The sequence below is a fragment of the Rhinolophus hipposideros genome (assembly GCF_964194185.1).
Source record: "Rhinolophus hipposideros genome assembly, chromosome: 15".
NCBI lineage: Eukaryota > Metazoa > Chordata > Mammalia > Chiroptera > Rhinolophidae > Rhinolophus > Rhinolophus hipposideros.
The window spans coordinates 788861-816267 of record NC_138061.1 but is presented as its reverse complement, the minus strand read 5'-3'; the positions used below and the strand labels follow the sequence as shown (position 1 = coordinate 816267).

The window sequence follows — 27407 nt, the reverse complement described above, 5'->3', positions numbered from 1 at the left end:
GACCCTGGCAGAGCTCGGTCTGCCCCCGCAGACGCTGTTAAACACGCGCGGACTTGCAAGCCTGGACAGCGCGGTCGGCCTGCAAGGCACACGTCCCGGGAGTCCGGGCCCTCGTCCCGCACGCACGTGCCCCTCGTACAGCGACCCCCCGCGTCCGCCACGCCGCCCACCGCTCTTTCCGCGTCCCCGACGCCTGGCGGGGGAGGGCGGGCGGCGCCCCGCGCGCAGGCGCAGCACACTCTCGTGGGGCTTGGCGCCTGCGCGCCCGCGTCGGGCTGGGCGTCTCCATGGCAACCGCGGGGCGCGGCGGTCTCCATTGTTCGCCTGCGCCGCTCGGAGCTCGGGCCGCCGGGCGTGCGGGGGGAGCGGACGCCGCAGGTACCGGGCGGGCGGCGCGGAGGCGACGAGGGGCCGCAGGGGAAGCGGGGACGGCGCGCGGGCGGCGGGGCTGGGGGCGCGGGGCTCGCGGGCCCCAGTGTGGGCGGGCTGCGGGCGGGAGGGGGACGTGCCCGTTGTTCTAGCCCCGGGGGCCGCCCCGGGGCCTGGCACGGGCAGCCCGGCCCGAGGGGGAAACTGAGGCAGGTGCGTTGGGCACCTGGAGCCGCTTCCACCGCCCGCGGAGCCGCCCCGCTCACGTTGGGGCCCTGCCTCCTCGCTCCCGGGTTTCGCACGCACTCCGGGTCTGCAGGTTGGGGGACGTCGCAGCGCCCTCCCCGCCCTCACTGTCGGTCCGTGATTCCCAGAAAGGGACCCACCTGGGCAAGGCCCAGGGCCTCCACCGAGTGCAGGCCGCCTGGGGTCGCACCTGTACGTTGGTCCCCACGCGTGAACTGCTTGACCTTTAGGCCGTTCCTTAACCAACCCAAACCTCACATTCCTCCTGGCTAATGGGGGACACACGGGCACCGGCTCTTGCGCGGAGGTGGGGGTTGTGTCAACGAAGGAGTGGGTGCCGGGGAGCTGTAAACCTTCCCCCTCTTGATTGTCACTGCCGGGTAAACTGTTGGGAAATTACACGTGGAAGTGTCACATAATGAAGTTTTGCTGAGCAACAGTTCTCGAACTTTGTGTTGAGCAAAAGTGTGGCTGGACAACTAAAACTCTGGATTCAGTTTTTCCCAGAGCCTAACTTAGTACTCGCCAGACTCGGCGCCTCCCACTGAGCCAAAACGGTAAAACTGGCCGGCCTCCGGGTGGGAGCAGCTTCAGGTGCAGTGGAAATGAGAAATCTGCTGCTTCGGAGCGTCCTCCTTTTTTATGGAAAGAATATGTTGGTTTACTGACTCAACCGTTGTAATCAGTTTTCATCTCTAAAATAGCCGTTGCTACTTTGCATTTTCCAGGAGTTAAAGTTAAATCTCCAAATTCCATTTTACGGAGTCAGGAGCAGAACATTTAAATCTGAGCCTTCTTGCATCCCAGGTTTTTTGTTTTGTTTTTGTTTTTGCAAATTTAAAAGTCAAATTTATGATACTGCTTATTAAAAACGATTGCTTTTGTGGGCACCCAAAATCATTGCACATCTGCTGCACAGCCAGCCCAGCCGCCTGTGAACGAGTCAGTGTTCCTCATTGTTGCTGTGTCCCCTCCCTGTCCCCAGGTGACTGTCAACCAAGGAGAATGAGTGGTGGCCCCAGAGGCTTCCCTGCCTGACAGATGGAGGAAAATGGCTCTGGGGCTGCCGAGCCCGAGCCCAAGCCCGGTGCAGGTCAGGCTGGGAGCATGCCCGTCTCCCCGGACGCTCACAGGAGTGTAGAGGGGGCGATCTTTGCTTCCTCACTGATTCTCGACTTGAGTCACAGTGGTCTTCACCATTTAGGGGACATCTTTAAAATCCCCACCCTTAAAGTAAGTGGGGCGTTTCTCAACGTGCTGGGTAGACATAAATGAACAGTTCACCTACCCACCCCCACTCCCTCCTCAGGCTTTTATTGTATGCCTCTCTTCAGGAGACGATTCTAGAATGAGATAGAGAAGGGTTAACTCACGGTTTCATGTGCTGCTCACAAGAAAAGAGGAATGCGGGGTGGGGACCAGCTGGTGGGGATACCAGGAGAGTCAGACTCCAATGTCTTCTGTCCTCGAGAGTCTTAGGCATCAGAAAGCTCGTGGTAGACACCGTGGCCAGCAACTCCTTTGCTCTCGTAACCATTTCCCAGAAAATAAGACTGAACCGGAAAATAAGCCCTAGCGTGATTTTTCAGGAGGACAGCCCCTGAACATAAGCCCTACTGGGAAGTCTTTGGGAGCAAACCTTAATATAAGAGCCAGTCTTATTTTCAGGGAAACACGGTATTTAAAACACAAAACCCCTATTTCAGGCACCACTGAAACAGTTCAGAACTGTTTCTTACCCAGTGACATCACATGCTGATTACATTGTGCCTGGTGCCTGCTCCAGGCGAACCCCACCTGCGTGTAATCTAGCAGGTTTGTCTTGTGTTCCGTGATTTCTAGAATAAAGTTCCATCAGAACCTAGCTTTGATGTGAGACGGCGAGGGCGCCCACTGGGAGTGCTCGCTGCCTGGTAGTCACGTGATTTCCTTACACCTCATTTCTCTTCGTCTGGAAGATGGGGATCAGAATATTTTCATGAGTGGTTACAAGAAGTCAAGGATACCGCATACAGAGCAGGCTGCCCACGACGCGGCACACACGTGACACGGCACACAGTTAAGGCATTGATTGACATCTCTCAGGGCTTTTACAAAAGCTGTGTACTTAGATTTTTCAGTGGCTGCTTATTTACTGAACCCTAATTGTTTGTCACTGCCAGAGCTGGCACCTGTAGGAGTGAATTACCGAGTCACCAGGGTTCCTGCAATGTATGTGTCACTTTTTGTGAAGCAAATGCTGTCAGTTTGAATGAGGAAGCCAAAAATGTCATGAGGTTTACGTCACCTTTGTGCATAAAGGAAGAAGGGGGAAATTCCAAAACCCTTCTTCAGGCTTAATAAACTTCATAACTTCATAACTGTTAAATAACTTCATAACTGTTTATGATCTTCAGAAAAGAGATACACATTTTATTGCTATGGCAACAAATCATTGAGTGAGGCGACCACTCGGAGCCGTGGGCTTCTGGGGGGTACAGGTGCATTTGCAAGGTCACCTGATAGTCCTGGACTGCGGGAAGGGCCCATCTTCACATGGTCTCAGACGACCCACGCAGGAGCACCTGGACAAGTCGCCGTTTACCCAAACCCGCTCTCGGGAAGAGTAGTGCCATCTTTTCTCTCTGCGGCTTCTTTTCTGGCATTTTGGAGGGTCTGTGGCTTCCAGGTTGAGCGCCAGAACGGGCTTGCCCTGGGGGAAACAGGCAGGCCTGAGAAACTGAAAGCCCATGCTGCAGCCGGAGGCCACTGTCTCCCACGTACCAAGTTTCCACACATTGGGCATCTGCAGTTGCCAGGTCACTTCCCAGAGACTGTGCCCGACTTAGCTGATTGAAGGTTTTTGTCTTCCGTGTACCTAGAAGAGTGATTTCCTCGTCAGTGTTTCTCAGGTCTCTGTTAGAACTATGAAGGGGCTTGGAAGATGGCATTGGAGGTAGAGTCAGGACTTGTGAAATCGAGGAGCTGCATGGTGGCACTATCCTGCACTCAGTGGGTCTTTAATAAAAAAAAACAATAGTCACAATGGCTAATGCTTACCTGGCACTCCTATGTCACTTAGTGTACCCTGGGAGGTAGGTCCCATGACACTGGAGCACAGAGGTTTGGGAACTTATTCAAAGTCACACAGCTGATAGGTTTAGAAACCTAGATTTGAATCCAGGAAGTGTGGCTTGCAGGCCAGTGCTCTTAACAGATGTACTGTGCTACCCTGGTAGATAGAAATATACAAACGTGTATATATAACACATAGAGGGCGCCAAAAAAATTATGCACATTTGGATGAAGGAAAAAATTGTATTAATTGTAATAGTCAATATGTACTGATAACAAAAGATGAATACAAGTCACGTTTGACTTCTGCAATTACAAGAGGTGCTCAAAGTGGTTACCATCAGCGTGCAGACCCTTCTAATTACAGCGAACTACTGCTTGAGCGTAGCTAACATTGCTTAAAATGTGTAGACTTTTTTTTGGCACTCCGCTATAAAGTAACGTGAGGATATAGAACATACAGCAGCGTTAGGATATTTCTAAATTCCCCATCCTCTGCCACACAGCTTGGCTGAGCACGTGTGTACATTTCACCACCAGGCCGGGTGTCCTGCCCCCGCCCCCCACTGGTAGCTCCTTCATACGGTGCCTTAGGTTCCACTGAGTTGACGTATCCAGTGTCCTGAAATGATGGCTATGAGGCTATTCTTGTGTGGGAAGCCACAGCAGACGGCTGAGTGCGTGTGTCTTTCAGTCATTTCCTTAGGATGCGTCTGTCCCTGGGGCCAGACGTGGCTCTTGTATTGGGGAACACTGAGTGTGGGGCCCAGGAGGGGGAGAGTGATTAGAAACCCTCTGGGCATGAGTTTGGTGTGAAAGGGTGTTTGCAGCAAAGTTTGCGGGGCTCACGGTGGCCCCTGAGCCAGCAACCAGCAGGGAGGCCACGTCCCCCGGTCAGTGTCATTCAGCTGCCCACCCACGAGTCTGGCGCTTTCCTTGTTTCAACTACTTGAGGTTAAAATATGACGGTTTTCCTCTTGATGTAGCTGATTGCGACGGCTAGTCGCTCTTTTGGAAATGCTTTTAGGATGTACCGTGCTTTAAATGTAGTTGGTTGACGAAACATGGTCTTCTTCCTGGAAGCAACTGCACCTTCAGAGAAACGCGCTCTGCTCGATCCCTGACGAGTTCTTTCACCGGCTGCCAAACCTCACGTGGCTGGACCTCCGGCACAACAGGATCAGAGCACTTCCTTCTGGGATTGGCTGTCACAGGTAAGTCGTGTCCTCGCACTGCAGGCTCCAGGACACGGCACCTGTAAATGTGTCAGCATCTTCTCTTCACTGCATTTTGACCTCAGGACAGAAGTGTCTGATGGCTTCTTGATCGCCAGCCGAGAGGTGCGATGGCTGAGTGTGCAAACTCATGCGGTCGTTTCGTCCCACGTTTAGGTACCTTGGACGAGTCGTACCACAGATGGTGCCAGGGTCGCGGGTTTGCAGCGTCTGGTTCCAGCTCTGACTCTCATCACGTGACGCTGCAGGCTTCCCGCCAACTGCTGGGGTCTGGGTCCTTGTGTATCTGTGCTGGTTCCTGGTGAAGAAAGAAGTGTGTAAATATCGGTGTGTTTTAGAGATAGCCGTTTGATTTTCTGCTTTCTAAGTGATACATCTTTTGTTTTCTTTTAAAGGTATTTGAAAACTTTGCTTTTAGAAAGAAATCCTATCAAAATGTTACCTGTGGAGCTGGGTAAGTGTTAAACAGTGAGGTAAAACGTGGTTTAAAATGCAGTCTTCTGAAATTCCTGGAACCTGCAGTAGAAATACCAGCTAGAGGGGCAGCTGCTGTCCCTCCACTCTGCCCTCAGGCTCTCGAGCTATTGGTGCTTTAACGTGTGTTCTACATTTAAAGCGACACCTAAGATCGGTGTAAGAAGTGACGAAAACAAAGACCCTTGGCCCCAGTGCACAGCCTAAGGGAGTTAGCCCCCCTACTCCTGGGCCCCTCCTCCGCTGCACCAAGGTAGCCAGACCACGAGTGCTTCCCCACTCACTGTCCCTGATGGCAGGTGTGTAAAGGGCCTCCTTTCCGGTCTGTAGGTAGGAAGACGCCACGTGTGGCATTGGCGACCTGCGTCTCAGCTCAGCAATATCCAAGGCGCGTCCGTGTGGGCGGCGTCCAATCCCATCCATGTGGACAGGCACCCCCGCAGCATCTTCCTACCTGCGTTTTCCCTGCCGCAGTCGTCAAGACGACGATGAGGAGGACACTTTGCTCTGTCACCATCTGTTCTGTCTCACAGAGTTCTGCTCTTTATTATCTTTGTTTTCTTTAGGTTTGGCTTGCTTTCCTTTTTCTGACTTACTCAGTTGCAGCTTGGATCCAGCTTCAGACCTTTCCTTCCTGACCTGTGACGTTACGGCTGTTACTCTCTCTCTCAGCGCTGCATGGGCCGACGTGGTGTCAGCACCTCTCAGCTCAGTGCTGTCTAACGCAGTGACCGTGGGCCTAGTTCACAAACTGGGAGACGTTCTCCTTCCTTTCTGTGGCTGTGTTGTAGCTACGCCGCACGTACCGTGTCAGGTGGGTGGTGTGGACCGCGTCGGCGCTGACTTCTGGCCCGGGGTCTGTTCTGTCTGATCAGTGTGGCCTCTGCACGGAGAAGAGCAAGCTCTCAGGGAGTTCTGACGTGGTGCCGCATCAGGGAGGTAGGCCTGTCGCCCACAGTGTCCCAGGTAGCCACATCCTTGATCGTTTGACCGTTTACTTCATCAGGACCTGAAGAAATGTGCAGAAACGTTCCATGATTGGGGCTGTGCCTGCCTTTCAGACCTGGCAGCTTCTGCTTTATGTATTTTATGCTATGTTATTGGTTGAATCAAAATTTAGGATTTTACATTCTCTTGTTATTTTTGTTGCTCTGGCTGGTGTGGGTCATCGTGTTCCTCTGATGGCATGGTGGGAGCTTTGTGACATGCATGTTGCCAGTCGGTACATGTTCTGCTTCCTGTGGGTGCGGCATATGTCTTCCATTCTTTTATTTTTAACCTCTCAGGATGCGACTGTGTGTATTTACTGGTGGGCAGGGTGTCCCTGGATCTCCTTCTTACCCCATCAGACAGTCTCTGCCTGTTAGTTACGTTGTTTGATTCGTTACACTTAGTGTAATTATTGATATGAATGGACTGGGTCTGTCATTGTAGTTTGTTTTCTGTTTACCTCATTAGGTTTTTTCTCTCTGTTCCTGCTTTCCAGTGAACTGTGTATTGATTGGATACTATTTATACTTCCATTAAATGTTTCTATTGACTGTTTGGCTATGCCTCTTACGTTCCTTGAGTGGTTTACCGGCTGCTCTCGGTATCACGGTGTATGTCCTTCCAGTTAGCACCTGCCCACCTCCCAGAAAGTGGCATCGCCCTGTCGCCACACAGAGCCACTGATTGCACCTGGTCCTGTGTGAGCGGTGTCCTGGGCATCAAGTCTGCACGTGGTAAAACTCACAGTTCAGTGTTACGGTGTTTGCTTTCAGCAGTCACATATATTTTAAATAAATGAGGAGGGGAAAATTGGTTACATTTACACATTGTTTGGCCTCTCTGGTGCTCTCCGTTCTTTCCTAAAGACCCAGTTTCCATTCAGCATCTTTGTCCTTCAGTCTGAAGAACTTCCCTTCAGTTTTCCTAATATCAGTCTTCTGGGGAAGCATTCTTTATATTTTTCTGAAAATGTCCTTATTTTTCAGTAATTCTTAAAGGATATTTCTGGTACAGAAATATGGGCTGAATTTCTTTTTCATCCTGTGCTTTTAAGATGTCCCGCTGTCTTTAGACCTCGTGGCCAGTCCCACAGCTATTCTCGTCTACTAAGAAGTCGGCTACCCGCCTTTGATTACTTTCAAGATTTCTCTGTACCACTGCTTTTGGGCAATTTGGCTATGACATACCCAGGTGTGGTTTTCTTTGTATTTGTCCTGCTTGGAATTTGTTGAGTTCATTCAATTTTTAAATTCACATCTTTTGCCTAATTTGGGAAATATTTTGGTTGATATTCAAATGTTTTAATGATCCTCTTCTCCCTTTTTATGGCTATGTTGGACCTTCTGTTATTGTCCCACTGATTACTGAGCTTCTGTATGTTAAAAAAAAATCATTTTTCTGTTCTTCAGAGAAGATAGATAAATATCTATGAGTTTATGTGTCTTTTTTCCTTATCATTTCCAACTAGCTGTGAAAAATCATCTAGTAAATTGTTTTTCAGATATTGTCTCCAGTGCTAGAATTTTCATATTTAAAAAAATAGTTTCTATTTTTCTTCACAGAGTTTTTATTATTTTTCAATTTGGTACAAACACTTTTTCCTTCATGTCCTTGGGTATAATAGCTGCTTGTATTAGTTTGCTCAGGAGGCCATAACAAACGACCACAGATGGGTGGTTTACACAACGCAGTTAATTTTCTCGCAGTATGGAGGCTGGAAGTCCAAGGTCAGGGTGTCTCAGGGTTGGTTGCTCCTGAAGGCGCTCTCCTGTTCACAGAGGCCACCGTCCTGCTGTCCTCACATGGCCTTTCCTCTGCGTGTACATTCCTGTCTCCTCCTCTTGTTAAAAGGACACTGTTCAAACCAATCAGGGCCCATCCTAATGACCTCATTTTACCAGAGTCACCCCTTTAAAGACCCAGTCTCTAAATACAGTCCAATTTGGGGGTGCTGGGAGTTAGAGCGTCAACATAGGAATCTGAGGAACAACTCAACCCATGACACTATAAAATTCTTGTCTGCTATTCTGGGTGGTCCCAGGGTCACTCTCAGTTTCCGGCCTTTTCTTCCAAATATGAGGACTGTTTTCCTGTTTCTTCCTATGTCCAGTAGCTTTGGATTGTATCCTGCGCATTGTGATTGATCTACCGTAGAGATTCTGAGTTCTGCTACATTCCTCTACAGGACACTGGTTTTTTAAAAGTAGGGAGTTAAGTTGACAGGACCGAGGCTCCAGACCCGCTCTTTTGCAGAGGGTGACATCCCCATTGAGTTCTCCCAGCCTGGGCCGTGCCGTTTGCAGTCGGTCCCATGATATGAAGTTCAGCACTGCCAGAGACCCGCTTGCAGAATCTATGTGCAGAATTGTAGCCCTGCAGTCCCTCTCTTTCCAGAACATTCCCCTCCCTTTGGAGCTGCTGGGGTAGCTCTGAAGCCTGTCCTCTGGCCCACAAGTCACCACGACAGTCCTGACCCCTCCCGCCCCAACCCCCTTGTTCTTGCTGTCTGTGGTGCTCCCCGGCCTTCCCTCAGGCAGCACCCCACAGGTGCACTGCGCCCTGTCTGCTGTCAGTCTCTCCCGGAAGCTGTCATTCTTCCCTCCAGCTCCATCTGCTCTCTGTTGCTCTCCTGCCTGCAGGTGGTTTGTTTTTTGCCCAGTTTCTAGTTTTCTACCGCAGAGCTGCACTTACTGGGCTGCTCTGACATCACTGGAAGCAGAGCCCCTTGCTGTAGGTTCGTAGTGGGGTTGGGTGGTTATCTAGACTCTGCGCCGTTCATCCTTGACTTAGGCCCGGCCACTGAAGTAGGTGCCGTCCCACTTCCCAGACAACCATAGGAGTGAATGCTCAGCTCTGTTACCGCCTCTGTCTTCTGTGCTCTGTGTTCACAGATTTTGCTTTCCATGTGTTGTAAATCCAGCAGCCACTTTTTAAATTGTCAGTGCTTACGAATGGTCCCCACATACTCACCCTTCTTCTGGTGCTCTGTTTCCTGAAGCTCCGTGCTTCCATCTGCATGACTGCCTCGGCCGGAAGACCTCTTTAGTGTTATCGTTTAATCTGCAGGTGATGAATTATTCGAGTCTGATTTTTTAAAAAGTCATCTTTATTGGTCCCATCATTTGTGAAGGATATTTTGGCTCAGTATAGGAATCTAGATTTTAGGGATTTTTCACTACATAAAAAAAAAAAATAAAAAAAATAAAGTCTTTATTATCTTCTGGCTCCCATCTGTTGAAAAGTCAGCTGTTAGTCTTGTTTTTCTTTAAAGTGAATACATATTTTTTCCTTTGGCTGCTTTAAAATTTTTCTTTCTGGGTTTAATGTTCAGCAATTTGTCTATGACGTGCCGGGAGTTGTTTTTCTTTGTGTTTACTCCATTGGGGGTTCACCGAGCTTCTTGAATCTGCTCAGTGATGTCTTAAATCAGATTTGGAAAATCCCTGGTTATTGCTGCAGTTCCCTTATATGTGATGAGTTGTTTTTCTGTTGCTGTTTCCAGGATGATGTGTTTGTCTTTCAGTAGTCTGACTGTGATGTTCCTAAATGTGAATCCCTTTGGCTGATAAGCTTCTTAGATGTATAGACTAATGTTTATCATCAAATGGGGTCTTTCTGGCCGTGCTTTCCTCAGATATTTTTTCTCATCCATTGTTTTGCTCCTTCTACGTCTCTCGTTACAAACGAGTATATGTTAGCATACTTGATGTTGTTCCATCTTCAAGTTGACTATTTCTTTGGTCATCTTGTATCTGCTATTGAGTCTACTGAATTTTTCATTTTGGTCTGTGATTTTCAACTCTAGAACTGCTTCTTGGTTTTTTAATAATTTCTATTTTATTAACATTCTATATTTCTTGATTCATTTTAGTATATTTTCGTTTAATTATTTTTCATTTATTTGAACATGTTATAACAGCTGTTTTGGAGTTTCTGTCTGCTAAATGCAACACCTGGGCTTTCTGGAGGACAGTTTCTATTGGCTGTTTCCTGAGGATATGTCACATTTTACTTCCCTTTGCATGCCTTGTAGTTTTCTTATTGTTGAAAATAGGCATCTTAGAGAATATATTATAGCAACTTTATGTTGTGATTTTTATGTGTGGGCTGTTGTTACTGCTTTATTTTATTTTACTTCATATTATTTTATAACCAGCCTTTAATCTATGGAATCTGTCTGCCCTGCAAAGCTTTTTTTTTTTTTTTTTTGAAAGCAAATCTCAGGCGTCTGTTTTAGCATTTTCCCCTAATGTGCACACAGCTCGTGTCACTTCCTCCTTGTTTTCGTTGTGTAGAAGAGTGTGAATGCTGACGGGTTTCCTCTCCCTCAGGGAACGTGACAACACTGACAGCGCTGAACCTGCGATGCTGCCCCCTGGAATTCCCGCCTCAGCTCATCGTGCAGAAGGGACTGGCCGCGATCCGGGCCTTCCTGCAGGCCTGCGCTGCCGAGCGACCCTGTGCTCCAGACTTGGCTTCTCTAGGTGTGTGTGTGGGGGACAGTCATCGTGACCAACTGCCTTAAAGCTGCAGTCAGTGCTTTCTAAGGTCAGGCCCAGAGCCTGTGGGAGCCTCACACATCCTCGTTGGACTCAGAGCACATGGTCACACACTGGCCCACGCTCACCAGCGGTGGGTTCACACACAGGTCCGCACTGACCAGCCGCCGGTTCACACACTGGCCCATGCTGACACTGACCCATCCTGACCAGCCGCCGGTTCACACACAGGTTCGTGCTGACCAGCGGAGCTTGGTTGCGTCCTGGCCTGGCTCTGTGTTCACGGCGTTGCATTCTTAGTGTACAGCATGCAGCCTGTATGGGGTAGGTGTGGGTTCGAGGTCACTGGGATCAATCAAACGAACCGTCCTCGCCCCCAATACTTCGGGTCCATGAGACAACTACTGCCCATTTTGTAAAGTATTTTTCTTTAAAAACACCAACCCCGAGTACGTATCAGCCTGACATGTAGCGGTGGGAGTGTGTTGTCCTGTGTATGCGTGTGCTGTGCCCAGTGTGGCACCAGCATGGGTCACACTCGGCTGCCTTGGGTCCCACAGGAGACCCAGGCTCTGGGTCATGGGGGGCGTGTGCAGATGTGCAGTCCTGACAGCGCTGGACATCAAAACATTTACCTGCTTCATATTCTGAGTCCTCCAAGATGTTGTATTGACAGAAAGGCTTTTGCTTAAAGAAGAAAATTGCACATCACTGATACTGAAACGTATTTTGTAATGTAATATTTTAATGTGTAATTAACATTTAAGAGTAACGGTGTTTTTATTATCTTTCAACCCCATTGCAGTTTTTGTTTTTACATTTAAGGCTGTGTCTGTGTAAGTACAATAGACGTGTAATCCACTACAGAAAAAAGGCAGACAACAGCTAAATATTAATAAATTAGACTCGAGACGCTAAAAATGAATTCTGTTTTTACAGGAAGGTGACTGACAACAGTCAAAGCTATTTAAAATGTGTCTAAGGACACAAGGGTGGGTGAGTGTAGATGGTTGGGAAGAGGGTGGTGGTCGGGGTTTGGGGGCATGCCCCAGCACCCCCAGTGTGTCTGTGTCCCACTGGAACAGCCTCAGGAGGCGACACCCGTCTGTGGGAGCCCGGGACTCCAGTGCCTCACGCGGGATCTGGCCAAAACTGGGTGAATACGTTTTGGGCCAATTTTCTCTCAAATAATTCACCTAGAGCTAGAGATAAGTCTTTGAAAGTCAACAAAAGCATTGCCAGACAAAAGCAACAGGCCTATGGGCTAAATATGAATTAGAAATAACGATACCAAAGGTCCAAAGGGGAGGAAGCAGAGGAGAGACTTGATTTATATGGATTTACATGGGCAGTGAGGGCCTACATCTGTTCGAGTCCCAGGGCTGGGGTGGAGGTCCAGACTACTGAAACGGAATTTAATCCCACTAGCGATTTCATCCGTGAAAAAGATGACCCCAACTCAGCGGCCACATCCCCCGTTGGACTTACCCGAGGAACGTGTACCTGACAGAGAAATCGTTAATTCTCAGGAGCCAAAGGGAACCAGGTTTAAAAAAAAGGTGGACTCTTTCCCACCTGTTGAAAAACTAGACCTGAGTGACCTCAGAAGGTCCACTGGTCCCCCGGAAGACTGGCCTAGTGAGGAGGAGATCAGGCGCTTCTGGAAGCTGAGGCAGGAGATTGTCGAGAGGGAACAAGCGGAAACCCTTGCCCACCGGCTCCTGCCCGTGCCGTTACCACCAAACCTCCGGGCGGTGCTGCGTGCCCAGCACAAGGAGCGCCCCAGCCACAGACACGTCCCCAGAACGACCCAGAAGCCAAGGTGTGTTTTCTCGGTCTTTGCCAAGTTGAAATACTGCTTTATAATTATCTTTTAAAACATCAGATGTGCGTCCGAGCGTGTTGCCATCGTTGTTGAGGCAGAGGTACCAGCCTGGTTTAGGTGCCATGAGCCACCCACGTCAGGCAGGGCATCGGCTGCCGAGAAGCCTCTTCCTCCCTCCCTCCCTCCATGGACTAATTGTTAGGAACACGATGACAGTTGACCTTGTAAAGGTCAGAGCACTGCAGTCTTATCCAGCCCTTGGAACGTGAACCCGTTCCGTAGCCCTTGGGGTTACCAGGCGGCCGGGGAGTGGGGGTGGGGCTGGGTGTCGTCTGTGGCCGTCACAGCTGGCCCAGCGTGCGTCTGGCCTGCGAGCCTTGCTTGACCTGCAACGGGTTTGTTTTCTGATGCGGGTCCTCCAGCTGTGGGTGTTCATCGCAGAGTGTTGTTAAGTATTTGGCTAAAAATCTTGTGTCGTTCTAGAAGGAAGCCCCCCTCCTTTGGAGGTGTCCTGCCTGGCCTGGCGTCAGTGCACGCAGTGCTGACAGGAGCGCCCATGCTGGACGACAGCCGGGCCTCAGGCCTCCGAGAGCTCAGGGAGGAGCAGGCGCTGGTGGAGCAGAGGAGGAGGTGAGGCCCCGGCGTGGGTGCAGGTGGGGGCCAGGCCTCGGGGCCTGCCTGGCTTCCCAGGTAAAGGCTCTGTTTCCTCTTCCTCTGGAAGCTAACATGCTGCTTCTCGAGGGCATGAGGCCTCTTGGGCCAGCCTGGGCACGGCAGCGGGCAGCTGTTAGGTCTTGTCCGACCCAACCCCGCCTGCCTTCTTTCTTGTACTTTCCTGATCTCCTACCCTTCCTTAACCAGCCCTCCTCTCTTTTCATTCACCTGGCTGATGGGTCTTTTCTAAGGAAGTTGTTTTAAAACAACACGCTCATCAGTCAAGGTCCCTCTGGCCCCTGCCTCTTCGGCTCCTGTCCTCACCGCCCCTCTGTCCTCCAGCTCCGCTGACCGCCCCCTCCTCTGTGCTCTGGGCCTCAGGAGGCTCAGCGCCAGGGACCACACCCACAGTGCCCTGGGGCCCCTCACCTTCTGGTTGGGTTTGGCCCACGGGGGACCCAGCAGGAGGCCAGGAGAGGGCAGCCCTCCTGGTGAGTCCGGCCTGCAGTCCTTCCCGTCAGGCCCCTGCCCTGGGCCAGCCTGCCCCTCCCTTTGTGAAACCATCCGGTGGGTGTCTTCCCTTGGGCCTGACCGTAACCACTGTTCACACACCCAGTTCTGACTGCGCTTGACGTTAGGCCTCTTTCTAGTCAGTTTCTTTTCCTCCAGTGAAAGGGTCGTGAGGTGAGGCCTTCAGCGCTGCTCAGGGCACAGCAGCCCCCGGGCTGTCATCCTGATGGCAGGGCTGTGGCCTGGGCTGCCCCTGGGGTCACAAGCACCAGCCATAGCTGTCGACAGCAGCTCCCCCGTCCCCCCCAAAGTGTCCCTCAGCTGGAGTCCAGGCTGTGGGGTCGGGGAGGGTCTAGGTGTGGGCTGAGCACAGGTGGCTCGGCAGGCTGGTGCTGAGAGCAGGGCTCATCCATGTCCCAGTGACAGGAGCTTCTGGAGCCAGTGTGTCGGCTGCGCCCGCTGTCCTGCTCCCCTGTGCCCCATTCGCTCCTAAGCAGGTCCCTTGCATCCAGTCTCACTGAGGGCAGTGGGTACTAAAGAGCAGGTCCCTGATCTGGGAGAGCAGCACATGAGGTCACAAAGTCACAGCCCCACTCCAGGAGTGCTGGGTGGAGGAGAACTGGGGAACCCAGCTTGGGGCGGGGGCGCTGGGATCACTCGGGTGGCAGCAGCCTCTGAGGTGGGGAGGCCTCTGCAGAGCTGTGGACGGGGTGCCCGGCCATCCCGGGCCTTTGAGAGCTAAGCGTGGTGGCATCAGGAAGCACCAACACCCTGCCCCCGTTGGAGGCTGGGCAGGATGTAGCAGGGACAAGTCCTCAGCAGTGCCCGGTGACAGTCACCCTGAGGGTGGAAGAACCCATAGCACAGGCGGGTGGGAGAGGCAGGGGCTGTGTGCTGAGAGAGGAGATGAGAGGGCCGGATTCGAGGGCTCTGCGGGGAGGGGTGCTAGCTATAGGAATCTATGGAAGACCCAGGAATTGGTTCAAATGGGCAGATGGAGATGGGGGCCGGCGAGGACTCCTGGGGACCCCATCCCATCTCCATAGCCATGACCACAGCCAACCAGGGGCTGGTTATACGTGCAGTTCAGAGATTCCGCAGGTGTCATTGGTGCCCCAGCCCTGCCCGAGCTGTGGGCAACGAGCCCCTGGAGTATTACTCGTATGTAACGGCACGAGACCATGCCAGCATGGAAGCCCCTGCTGCCAAAGTGGTGTCATTGTGACCATGCCACAGGTGAGGGTTCTTGGGAAGGACCTGATGTCACCTGTTAAGTGAAGTTGACCTGTCAGCGGCCCTCTCCACTCCAGTGGAGACCAGTGAGTGCCTAAAGGCCTGGGAGCTCATGGCCACAGCCCCGGCCAGCCTTCTGCCACCCTACCAGGGCTTGCCCCACTCCAGACCGCCCTGGCTCTGCCCCGCTGCGTTTCAGAACACCCAGAATGCAGTGCGTGTCCGGCCTCTACGCAATGGAGCAGAAGGAAAGGGCTCTTGTGTGAAGCTTGAACACTGACAGTGGCCATCCTTGTAAGCTATGCTTTCAGCTGCTTTTACTGTGGTGCTAATGTGACACATTTTCTCCAGAAACAGGAGAGTGCTGCAGGAGTGGAGAGAGCGAGCCCAGACCATGAGGAAGAGGGCAGAGGAGCTCAGCCAAGTCCGGCCCCCATGGAGCACCCTGGTACGGAGCGCCAGCGGGGGCAGGGCTCAGTGACAGTGACAGTTATGCCAGCTGCTCACGCCTGCTGAGTGCTCTGTGTCATGCACCCCTCAATCAGCCCTGTGGCCCAGGTGGGCTGCAGTGTCCCCATTTCACAGTCGAGGACCTGAGACCCACAGGCCCCAGCTGGGCTGGAGCTCAGGGAAACCTGGCGTCGGCCTCGGTGCTGGAAGGTGAGGGTGCCCACACATGTCCTTCTGGGTGTCCTGCCCTTGGTCCTCTCAGCTTCGAGGTCAGTCATCTCAGAAGCCAAGAAACAGTGGTTCGGCGGCCTCATCCCCGACATCCCCAAGGATGGGGCCGCCAGCTTCCATGTATGTGGCACTTGGCACCCTGAGGGCAATACTTGTCTCCCCTTTTCTCTCCCAAACCATTTGGGGGGTCTGAGCCCAGATGGGCACAACGACCGCAGACCAGGCAGCCGGCTGCCGTCCCTCCACTGTGCCGGCTTTCTTGTTCCCCGTAAGCATGAGGCAAGCGTGCTTTGGAACTGGGTCGCGATGTGTCTTCAGTTATTTCTTTTAAGACCTGTTCCCTGCGTGTGACCCCACAAGGCCAGGGGTTGCCTCTGCACCCCTGGGAGATGGTGCCCTGAGCTGCTCACTGTCCACCTCACAGTCGGGTGGCTCACTTGGACAGTGCAGGGGTCTCTCAATTCTAACTGTGTACTGAACTAACTGTGACTTGCAGAAAAGCGGCAAAGGTAGTGCAGAATCCCCTGTGTCTCCCCCAGCTGCCCCGATGCTCACCTCACCCCCACAGCCTCTCACAGTCCAGAGTGGACAGCAGGAAAGTGCTGTTAACAAGAGGAAGAGCCAGCTCGCCAGGTCCCCCACCGACACCCTGGTCTGGCCTGTGGTCCACGTCTGGGTTTCCTGGGCTGCCAGCTGTTCTCTCACGACTGGAGTGAGTCTCTGCCTTTGGGGCAGGAATCCCGCAGACTGGCTGGCGCCCTGCCCCTCACTCAGTGCTTCTCGAGCTACAGAGTTGGTCACCACCGTCCCTCCCCGAGGTCCTGTCTCCCTTTGTGGCCGAGGCACCCCTGGGGGGGGACACTGGGACTACAGATGGTGCCACGCTGGCCCCCACTCCCTGGTATCCCTCAGGACCCTCGCCTGCAGCGGGCGGCTGCAGGCAGCTTCCTGCCAAGGACATTTGCTCCTGAATTCATTCACTGGGATGTCACAGTGGAACACCCACATTTACAGAATTGGAACCTTTCCTGTTCAGGGATGATTGGGGGGTCCCTGGGCCCTGCCCACTGGCACAGGTCACCAACATGCCCTGCCCGGCCACCCGGTCCTCAGAGCACCAGGTCAGCAGGTGACTGGGACCGTGGCACCACGGTGGCTTGGGCTCCTGCCTTAAACGTACGTGTCCGCTCATGGCACACGTGCTTCTTACTGAAGACCTGTCTCAGTAAGAAGGGACAATGTGGAGGGCCGGTGATTGGAGGAAGACAGCAGGGCACCCTCTGGTCTCAGGCCTGTCTGAGGTCCCCCAGCCGCGCAGGGCCACATCCAAAGGGGCATTTTGGGAAAGCTCTTCTGGCGTGGGTTCCCACAGTGGGTGGGAGGCCAGAAGGTTGTGAGGCAGAACTCCTAGCAGACATGCAGGGGTTGCCCAAGGAGGGAGGAGGGGAAAGGAACCAGAGACATCGGAGGACTCCGCTCTGAGGAGGTGGGCGTGGCCAAGTGCCGGGCTGCGGGCCCTTGGGGACTCAGCATGCAGTGTTTGTGGGGCCTTGAAGCATACTGTGTGAATGCAGTGACTTAGAAGTGTTCAGGAATCTGTTTTCAACGTGAATGTAAACGGCGTGTGACTCCTTACAGAGAGTTTCCAAAAGCAGGTCAGCCTTTGTCCTGTGTCCCCCTGCCCCTGGACCTTGCCCCTTGCTCCACAGTCCACCTCTCTGCCATTTGCATGCACAGGCGGTAAAAGCTGCGAGCCACAGCCTGAGCTGGCAGGGGACCCAGCTTGGGGGATCAGGAGAGGGTGGCTTAGGAGATACTGACAGCAGCAGTGGGCTGGCGACAGGTCCGAGACCTGCACGCAGAGCTCAGAGATGGTGGCGCCCCTCGGGGGCGGGGCCGCTGCTCCCCCTCGGGGGCGGGGCCGCTGCTCCCCCTCGGGGGCGGGGCCGCTGCTCCCGCGTGACCGCAACCCTCGGTGGTGAGGTTGTGACCACAGACGACGGACGACAGTACGAGTGAGGAGGTCGCGTACTTTCGCTTGGAATCACCGTGGTCTTTTATCAGAAAAACCAGCACGAAGTGTTTCTGGCAAGTTTCTGAAGTTCGTTTGTGCCGGTTCGTTATGTCGTTGGACCCAGACCAGTGAATGTAGGCAGGCTTCTGATTACAAGATTTTTCCCGCTTTCATTTTGTCAGTTTTGTAGCTTGAAGCTTAGTGATTTAAAAATAAGGTCCCGTCTGTATGCAAGACCCAGGCCCACTGTAGATAGTGTGTTTGTCCTGCACTGACAGAATTCCCAGTGGGTGTCGCGTCGGCTGCAGGAGCCCCCAAGGCCCGGCCCCAGCTGGCGGGTGCCAGTCAGCCAGCTATGGAGGGACCGCCCTCTGTGCACGGCCTGCTTGCCCGGTGCAGAGCAAGCCTGTGTGGGCAGATGGGCGGTGCTCAAGGCAGTGCCAGTCTTGGGTTCCTGAAAACATCTTGTTGCGTTTTCCTAGGTGGCATCCAAGATTCCCTTTGCCACAGATCTGATTGATAATGAGAAAAGACCAACGAACCCATCTGGAAACCCGAGACAAAGCGAAGAGCAGTCACTGCGAGCAAGTAAAGAGCTGAGGTTGGTCGCCGGCTCCCAGCCCCCCACCCTCACCCCCCACCCCCACAGCAGGTACCTTGGGTCAGCACTCACCCAGCACGTTCTGAGGTGCGAGCTTGTGGGGCTCAGGCATAGAAGGGAGAGAGGGAAGCCACTGTCCTGTGCTCGGAGCTGCTCTGGCTGCCCCGTTGACTTGTCCCCCTCTTCCCCTCCCCATGTCCACTCAGCCCCCAGCAGCCCCTCCCACAGGGAACAACAGCTGCTCTGAGGTCCCAGCTGGTGTCTAGTTTTCCTGTGTTCTCAGCCCTAGTGCTGACCTAGGGTCTGCGTCCTTGGATTGCCCACTGGGCTCCCTCATCCTTCCCCAGTGGCTCTGATGCCATTGGGTTACGAGCAGGCCACAAATAGACCTCCTGTGTGTGCATCTTGCCCAGAAACCTCCCACTCCCAGATTCCACACTCAGCACCCCACACACCTGCCAGGCACGTGGAGAAGCCAGGGCCCAGGGACTGCAGAAGGCCTGAGGCTCCGGCACTGCCCCCCATGCCCTGCCTGCTTTCCTGGCCGCCCCTCCTGACCACACAGGCACAGCCAGAAGTCAGAGCCTAAGCCAAGTGTGAGGCTCTTGGCCCACACCCTCCCAAGAGGACCGGCCACCCGGCCAGATGTCTGGCACTGCCCACTGCTGTGTGCCGTAGCAGCTCTGGAGGCCGAGGGAGGTTTAAGAAGCCTGGAGGAAGGTGCTCATGGTATGAGACGCAGGCGGCAAAGGGTTCTTTTCCTGAAGAACTATGCCTCCTCCGTGGCTAGGCTGTGTGGAAACCTCACAGCCCGCCCGCCGATGGGATGGAATGGTCTAGATACCAGTCAACAGCATTCACGCCTCAGGCCCTTAGAAAGCCCATGGCTGACCAGGTCTGGATGGGACACCTACCGCCCCAGGCACAATTTTACTAGATTTTACTAAGAACCAGTCTCTGAGACATAGCACTGGGGTCTGTGTTCTGCAGCCTCAGAGGCTGCTATGCTGTCCTTTGAACAACTATTCAGAAAAGCAAACAGAACAAACAAACACTGCTGCTGGGGTGGGATTCCGTCTTCAGGAAGCCCAGGGGCTCCACCCTGCCAATGGTGGCCCAGCCCCCGGCCTCAGGAAACGGTGTCACTGTATTTATTGGAAGGATATGAGCCCAAAGCCCTGAAGCTAAAAGCAGATGGTTTAGATCCTTATTGAATACAACTTCTGTTCCTCTGAGGATTTATTAACACTGTGCATTTGATATAAAAACCAAGACCCAGCCCTCCCTTCATGTGCCATGACGTGCCGTGTTCTAAATGTATGATGTCTTAGATGGATTTGAAGTTTTTAAAACATAGTGTGTGTTCCAGCAGCTTTTAACTAAGGAGAAGTTTGAGAGGCAGCCCAACCTGTGAGCTGGTGCCTGGAGGGCAGTGGGCAGGTGGCCTCATTGTCGTCATGATGTGTATGAGCCCCAGGGTGATGATTTGGCCTGGAGGAAAGAAGGAAGATTCTTTCTCTCCTGTTGTATAGAAATTGCTAAGACTAGGCTCATTCTGGTGGCCTCTGTTTTCTCAGCACAATCCAAGGGGCTTTAGAAGAAAGGCTAAAACAGCACATACAGCAAATGCACGAACGAAGAAAAAGGTTTCGAGGGATGGCACCACTCGAGGCAATAAGGAAAACTACACAGGATCTGGAAATTGTAAGTATCTGTTGGTTGCATTTAAAACTAAATTGCTTTATTTGAAATCAAAGGGTGCTTGCGATGCCTCTTCAGAGCACGTGTTCTCAGAGCTTGTGGGGAGGCGTTAAGTGTACCTCACAGTGGGGGACGTTCCCAGAATGACGGTTGATCAGAGGATAAGAATACATTTCTGCCGCGTGGGAGCCCTCAGAGACACAGTGTCCCCTGACAGGACGCGGCCACTGCTTCTACTTCATTAGTAGAGACGGGACCGGATGTTATCTGTGGAATCCTCCCCTGACGCTTCGTGCCAGCAGAGCCTGGCAGGGCCAAGAGGCTGCCTCTGAAGATGCCATAGCTGGCGCCCCGGTGTGTGTAGTAAGAGCACCTCCTCACCCAGCCGCTGGCAGCGTCCATCCATTCCACAGATACTGATGAGCACCTCCTGTGGGATCGGATATGTCCTGGGTCATGAGAGTACCGCAGTGAGCAAGGGAGGTACTTCCTGCCCTGAGTGACGCAGTCGGCCTGCCCAGCCCGTCAAAGGCCCCACTGCCCTCCCTGAGAGTGACCAGGCCTCATGAGTTCCTGGACGCTGACCCCAAGGCCTGTGCACCCTGGATTCTCACAGCCCGTTTCTCCTCCTGGCCACCCAGGCCCCTCGCTCCTGGAGCTGCACAGAGTCTCCCCTAATGGCTTGGAGACCCCGCTCCCGGTCTGGCTGGCACTGGGCTGCACTGAGGCTGCCCCCAGAGCCAGCAGCACTGCCCCCACAACCCATCTGAGGGCTCCATTGCCACTGCCCTCTCTCTTCTGGGGCCCAGGCAGGGATGGGGGGGGAAGGAGTGCAGGCAGGGGCTGGGCCACTTCAGACTCTGCCCCCTCTCGTCAGGCTCTCTTCCTTCCCATCCCAGAGAATTTCATCTGCCTTCAGATGAGCCTTTATTCTCTCCAAATCTGTTGTTTGCAGTGTGACCTCATCCTCGGACACCCAAAACCCTACTTTTAGGGCTTGTGAACATGTGTCTCAACCCACTCCTTCAGGTTACGGACTCAGAAGTCTACTTGTGTTCACACCGCCTCGCTCAGAATTTGATAACACACTTGAAATGGACCAAATCCTTGAAAGATACCATCTGCCAAAACTCACACAAGAAAAAAATAGACAATCTGAGTAGGCTGATATGTATTAAAGAAATTGAACCAATCCTTAATGACTTTCCAATGTTTCCACGGGTGGTTTGAATTCTACCATACATTTCAGGAAGAAATTATGTATAAACTCTGTACAGTCTCTTCCAGGAGACAGAAGCAGAGGGAATATTCTGTAACTCATTCTATGAGGCCAGCTCGACCCCTATACCAAAGCTAAAGACAGAGGAAACGTGTGGACCACTGCCTCTCATGGAAACGGATGCACAAATCCTCAACAAAATGTTAACAAGTTGAAGCCAACAGTGTATAAAAATAATTACACGCCACAACCAAGTGGGATTTATTCCAGATAACACAACGTTTGAAAATAAATCAAACATTGAAAATAAATCAGTGCAGTTTGTCACGTGCACAGGCTAAAGAAGAGCCACACAATCACGTCCACAGGTGCAGAAAAAGCACCTGACAGAATCTATCACCGACTCATGATCAAAGCTCTCAGCAAACAAATAGCACGGGAACTTCCTCCACGTGATAAAGAACATCTACAGAGACTCCAGCTGACATCACACTTCACAGTGACGCTAGAAGCTTTCTGTACGGTCAGGAACAGGCAGCCTGTCACCTCTCACCATTTCTCTTCAACTTTGTACTGGAAGTCCCAGCTCATGCAATAACACAAGAAAGGACAAAGGAATTCAGGTTAAGAAGGAAGAGCTAAACCTTTTCTTCAGGTTTATCAGATGATGTGATTGTCTATATAAAAAATCCCAAAGAATTGACCAAAAAAAAATTCGTGGAACTCATAAATGATTATAGCAAGATGGCAGGGTACAAAGTTAATACACAAAAGTCAATTGCTTACATACATCTGCAATGAACAAGTGGGATTTGAAATTAAAAACACAATACCATTTACATTAGCACCGAAAAATGGTGTAAATATAACAAACTGTGTACAAAATCTATGTGAGGAATACTACAAAACTGAAGAAAGAAACCAAAAAAGATCTAAATGAATGCAGGGCTGTTCCATGTTCATGGATAGGAAGACTCAATATTGTCACCATGTCAGTTTTTCCCAAATTGATCTACAGATTCAAGGCAACTCCAATCAAAATTCCAGCAAGTTATTCTGTGGATATTGACAATTTGATTCTAAAGTTTATACGGAGGCAAAAGACCCAGAGTAGCCAACACAAGACTGACTGAGAACAAAGCGGAGGCTGACACCACCCACTCCCAGATTTCCTGTTCAGCTACAGTAATCAAGAGAGGGTGGTGTTGCCGAAAGAATAGCCAAATAGGTCAACGGAACGGAACGGAGAGCCCAGAAATGGACCCTCGTGAACGGAGCTGGCTGCCCTTTGACACAGGAGCAAAGGCAGCTCAACGGGGAGAGGACAGTCTCTTCCCCAAATGCTGCCAGAACAAGTGGACATCCCCACGCAGAAAAGCGTGTCTAGACAGCTCTCACAGCCTTCACAAAAATGAAAACTAAGTGGATCACCCTTATCAGACTAGATGCATTAAATACATAGTTTTTGTATATTAATTACACCTCGATAAAGCTGTAACAAATGGACCACAGCCTAAATTAAAATGCAAAACTATAAAACACCCAGAAGACGACCCAGGAGAAAACCCAGATGACCTCGGGTTGGTGGGGACTTTACGTAGAACGTCAGAGGCATGACAGGAAAAACTGGTAAATTGGACTTCATTAAAATTCAAAAATTCTCTGTGTAGGGCACTGCCAAAAGAATAAGACAAACCACAGACTGGAAGGAAATATTTGCAAAAGAACATGATAAAGGACTGTTAACCAAAATATATGAAGAACTCTTAAAAACTCAACAAGAAAGCAACCCAATTAAAAATGGGTCACAGATCTGAAGAGACACCTCCATGTTAAATAAAGCCATGGAAAGGTGTTCCACATCGTACCTCATTGGGAGACGCAAACTAAAACAGGGACGTGCCTCTGCCCCCTCGGACACTGATGCCTCAGACGCGGGGGACGAGGTCGTGGGGCCACAGGAGCTGGTCACTGCTCTGCTCACTGACCCCCACCCAGCAGGAGACTTGGGGTGTGGTCTCTGGAGGGGATCACACTCCCATGTGAGGCCACGCGACATCCACTCCCCAACCCCCCAGCCCCAGGGTGGGGAGCATCAGGCCGCAGTCCAGGCGCGGGGCCAGGCGCACCCCCTACAGTCGAGAGCTAGGAGGGACCTCTCTGAGGAACCTGACCAAGACAAGTGACCTAAGAATCCTGACACTTGGGCATCCCCCAGTCCTGACCTGACCAACAGGGACACCTCCCAGCTGAAAGCACCCCCTCAACTCCCAGTCCACAGTATTTAATGATGTTTTTAGCGCCTCACTCTTCAGTGAGTGAGAGCCAAAGGTCAGCAGTCTGGAGGGGAGCCCCAGTGTGAGGCACAAGCCAGACAGGCCAGCTGGAAATGCAGACACTCTGGGAAACAAAGGTAAAGCTAGAATTAAAATCCTTGGGGTAACGATAGAAAACATAGCCATCACGGAACAAGTTACTAGAATGGAACACTCAGATAACCAAGAAGCCTTGGAATTAAGTTAAAAATATGGCAAAACCTTTAAAAATGAAAGAATTAAATCCATAGATGAATTTGATCCCCCATGATGCAGGACAGAGAGGAAAGGAGAGATGGGTAGACTAGAGCCTGCCCCAGGCGTCACCTCTGACCCACACGCGCTCCAGAAAGACACGAGAGCAAATGGAGGGGAGAAGCTAATAAAAATACGAGGTTCCCACAAAGGTGCATGTCCAGACTGCCGCCCGCCGTGCCCAGCACCAAGAGCCAGACATTGGGGCTCCAGGGAGGATGGCCGGGCGCAGTGACACCCGCCGCAGTCTGATGGAGCTCGTGCTCACATTGCCAGCCAGGGGCCAGCGCAGAAGGAACTCGAAACGTCACTTCCTCTGCAGCCTGTCACTGGAAGCTTCTACAGCATGTGGTCTCCCCACACAGCGGAGGGGACAGAAGGAAGTGAGTGTCCCAGGGCAGGCTGTGCTCTGTGCAGGAGCCAGTGGAGTCCGTGCCCCCCGCCCGAGGGTCGCTCCAGGCCACACAGGCCAGTCTGAACACTTGCCCAGGGCACTGAGAGGGTTTACAGTCTGGGCGGACTCACCTGCACAAAGGTGCAAAGCATCTGGTTTTAATTCCACAAAGAATGTGTGTTTTTTAGAACAGAAAATGTAACCAGTGAATCAGCAGCAACATAAACCCCGCATGGTAACTGACCCCACCGTTGTAAAGGGTCTGTACTGGGGGGTGCTTGGGCTGGAGGTCCAGGTCCAGGTTATGCTTCAGTGAGATGGTACTGCCGGGGGGTGGGGGGCAGCCTTGGGGAAGGGGTGGTTCTGGTGCTATGGACACAGTACCCATTGGCCAGCGTCTCTGGGGCAGAGGCAGGCAGGAGCCTGCTTCTTGCTGCTGGCCAGTGACCCCCAGGGCCAGGCCTCATTCTCCGTGGGTGGCCAGGAGGGTGGGAGCAGGTGGCCTGCACCTGATTCCAGGCCCAGCGATGTCCTCCACCTTAGGGACGCTGGGTCCTGTGTCTGCGTCCGTGGGACAGAGGTGCCAGGTGAGTGTCTAGGGCCACCGGCGTTCACTGACAGTGCGTAGGCCACCTGGCTGGGCCCCAGTGGGGAGGTCGGGCGTGTTCCCGGTCTCCATGGAAGTAACCCACCAGGGTGGCAGCACGGCCACCTCTATAGGACCAGAGTGTATGAACAGATAGGCTGCCAGCCCAGTCCTGCCAGCCTGGCTAACTGTCCCCTCCTTCCCTTCCAAAGGCCAGAAAGCTGCAGGATGAAGTATTGAAACTGAAGTTGGGACCCACCTGAACAATGGTCACCGGCTCCCAGCTCTCATGGGGAGCCCCCACTGCGCCCACTTGCACCACAGCCTCAGGATATAGCTTTTAACACAAAACAGAATCTGCAAAAGCCGACAAGTACTAATGACAAAGCATCACGTGCCCTGACGGAAACATCTTCAGCCTGAAAGTGGGTTCAGCACCCCGTTTTCTTTCTCAGATGTCATCTTGTGTGTGCTGCGGATATTAGGAGTCAGCTTGAGGGATGTTAGATGTGTTTCATGGACAGCCTATTGTTTTTGAATCTACGTTGTTTTTTCTGAGCTGCAAAAGGTTTAAGAAGCATTAAAGTAAGAAAGAATTCCATGAACGAGCCACATCATTTTAATTTCTAGGGACATTTTTCTTCCAGTGCAATTGACAGACCACGTGGATGTCAGCCCTGCCTCACCCCACCCCACCTCCAGCCCCCTCCTCACCCATGTGCCCTGGCCACAAATGTGACTGTCACTTTCATCGATTCCTTTTCATGCAGGGAGTGGAAGCAGCCAGCTCGCCGAGTCCTGCCAGGTCAGGAGCCCGTGAGTCCTCCTTTGCCTGCGAGGGCCTCTGGCTCAGCTTGCCCTCTTCCCCGCCAGCAGTGGCGTTTTCCTTTGACCTTCACCCTTCCTGCTTGCAGACCCCTCACCCTGCGCACCGCACAGACAGTCCCAGCCAGGGCACACCCCTGCCTGACCTTCCCATCACAGGTCGTGTGTCTCACGCAGACTGTTCAGTTGTCTGACTTGGTCTCTTGCTCTGAACTCATCGCTTCCTGGGCCCAGCGGCATCTCCTGCCTTGGGCTGCACTCCCTCTGCTCCTGGTTCGCTGGGGTCTCCAGCAGCCCTGTGTCCTCTGGGTGGGTGTCTCCCAGCTGCTGCAGGACCCCCCAGCCCTATAAGGTCCAGAGACAGACTCCCTTCATGTCACCCTTTGCTCCGAGAGTAACCTAAGAAACAGCACGTGGTAAAAGTCGGAGATTGTTCGGTTGTTAGAAAGAACAAGCTGATAGAAAAGTTCAGTACCAACATTCAGTGTGGGGGGCCACATGCTCATTTATTCCTTCCATCTTTCTATTTGTTTTGCTGTCATTCCATTGTCCTCCTTTATCTGAGGTGTGTGCTTTTCATTCCATCCATAGGGGCAGTCTTTTACGTTCTCTTATAATCAGGTAGGTATTTTCCCCTTAATTTCTGAAATTTAAGTGTCAGCTTTCCTCCCCGCTCCTCCAGCCCCACCCTTTCCCTCCGCTCCCTGTCCGTCCACTGCCTCAGATGCAGGGTTACAATGTCCCCCTCGTCTGTGCTGTGTGACAAACTGCCTAGTGGCTCAAACAGCAGCCATTTTGTGATCACTCGTGACTCTTGAGTGCACTGGGCTCAGTGGGGCAGTTCTGTCCTCATCATCCTAGTAGGGCTCTTGGGATGGGACAGTCCCCTATGGCTGCCCTACATGCCTTGTGCCCTGCAGTGTCGCCTGGGAGGCACCTCTCTCTCCCCACCTGGCCCCTCCGTGTGGTCCCTTGGGCAGGGAGCCCTCCTTGCTGCACAGGGCTCTGGAATGCAGAGTGGAAGCTTCCAGACCTGCCTCAGGCTTAGGCCGCAAAGGAGTGGAAGCACTGCACCACCTCCTCACTGCAGGAGGCACTCCTGGCCTGGGCGCTGGGGTCTGCGTTGGCCTGCAGGAGGAGCCTGGGGCAGGACTTGGCCTGGGCACACAGCCACTGCCATGGCTGTGGTGCAGGGTGGGAAAGTGGGGGGCGGCCATCCTCGCCCACTGTGCGGACTCTGCCAGTTCTCTGCCTCTGACTCTTATAAGGGAGGTCAGAGGTTGGGTTCTGGCTGAGCAGTTTGAATCAACATGGGGGAGATTTCTCTCCAACACTAGGACAAGCCAGGTCAAATGAGGACCTGGAAAGGGTGGCCCTGGAGAGCCTTCAGAGGGGAGTCCCAGATATGCATGGAGTCCCCAGGGAGTGCTCTGCCCCCAGATTTCTCAATGACCCACCACCAGCTTGAGGTACTCTGCACTTGTGTCCCTTGTCACAGAGAACAGGCTTATCTTAAGAAGCAGCCAACTGGTTCAGAAAAAGATGGGCCACAGATCAACTGTTCTGAAGCTAAGGCAATTATTTGTGCACCCTAAAAGTGTTCTTGCTCAGATAGTTGGAACTTCAGGGCTCTCGAATGTGGGCCTGACAGGGTTCAGACCCACTGCTGAGAGCTGCCCTGCTCATAGAGGCTGCCAGGGCTCCTCTGCCAGGAAGCAGGAGGGCAC

At 52.6% G+C, this 27407-nt stretch overlaps 1 protein-coding gene across 1 annotated transcript; it reads left to right on the top strand.

The window, feature by feature from the left end:
• Positions 1-501: 501 nt before the first annotated feature.
• LRRC27 (leucine rich repeat containing 27) lies at positions 502-24557 on the top strand. The gene is given in 12 exon segments (XM_081075172.1): positions 502-1848; positions 4753-4883; positions 5300-5358; positions 9008-9061; positions 9064-9102; positions 10700-10852; positions 12296-12689; positions 13176-13322; positions 15441-15537; positions 18267-18385; positions 19963-20089; positions 21374-24557. Coding segments are annotated over 12 exon segments (1659 nt in total). The 5' UTR covers positions 502-1656; the 3' UTR covers positions 21521-24557.
• Positions 24558-27407: the final 2850 nt, after the last annotated feature.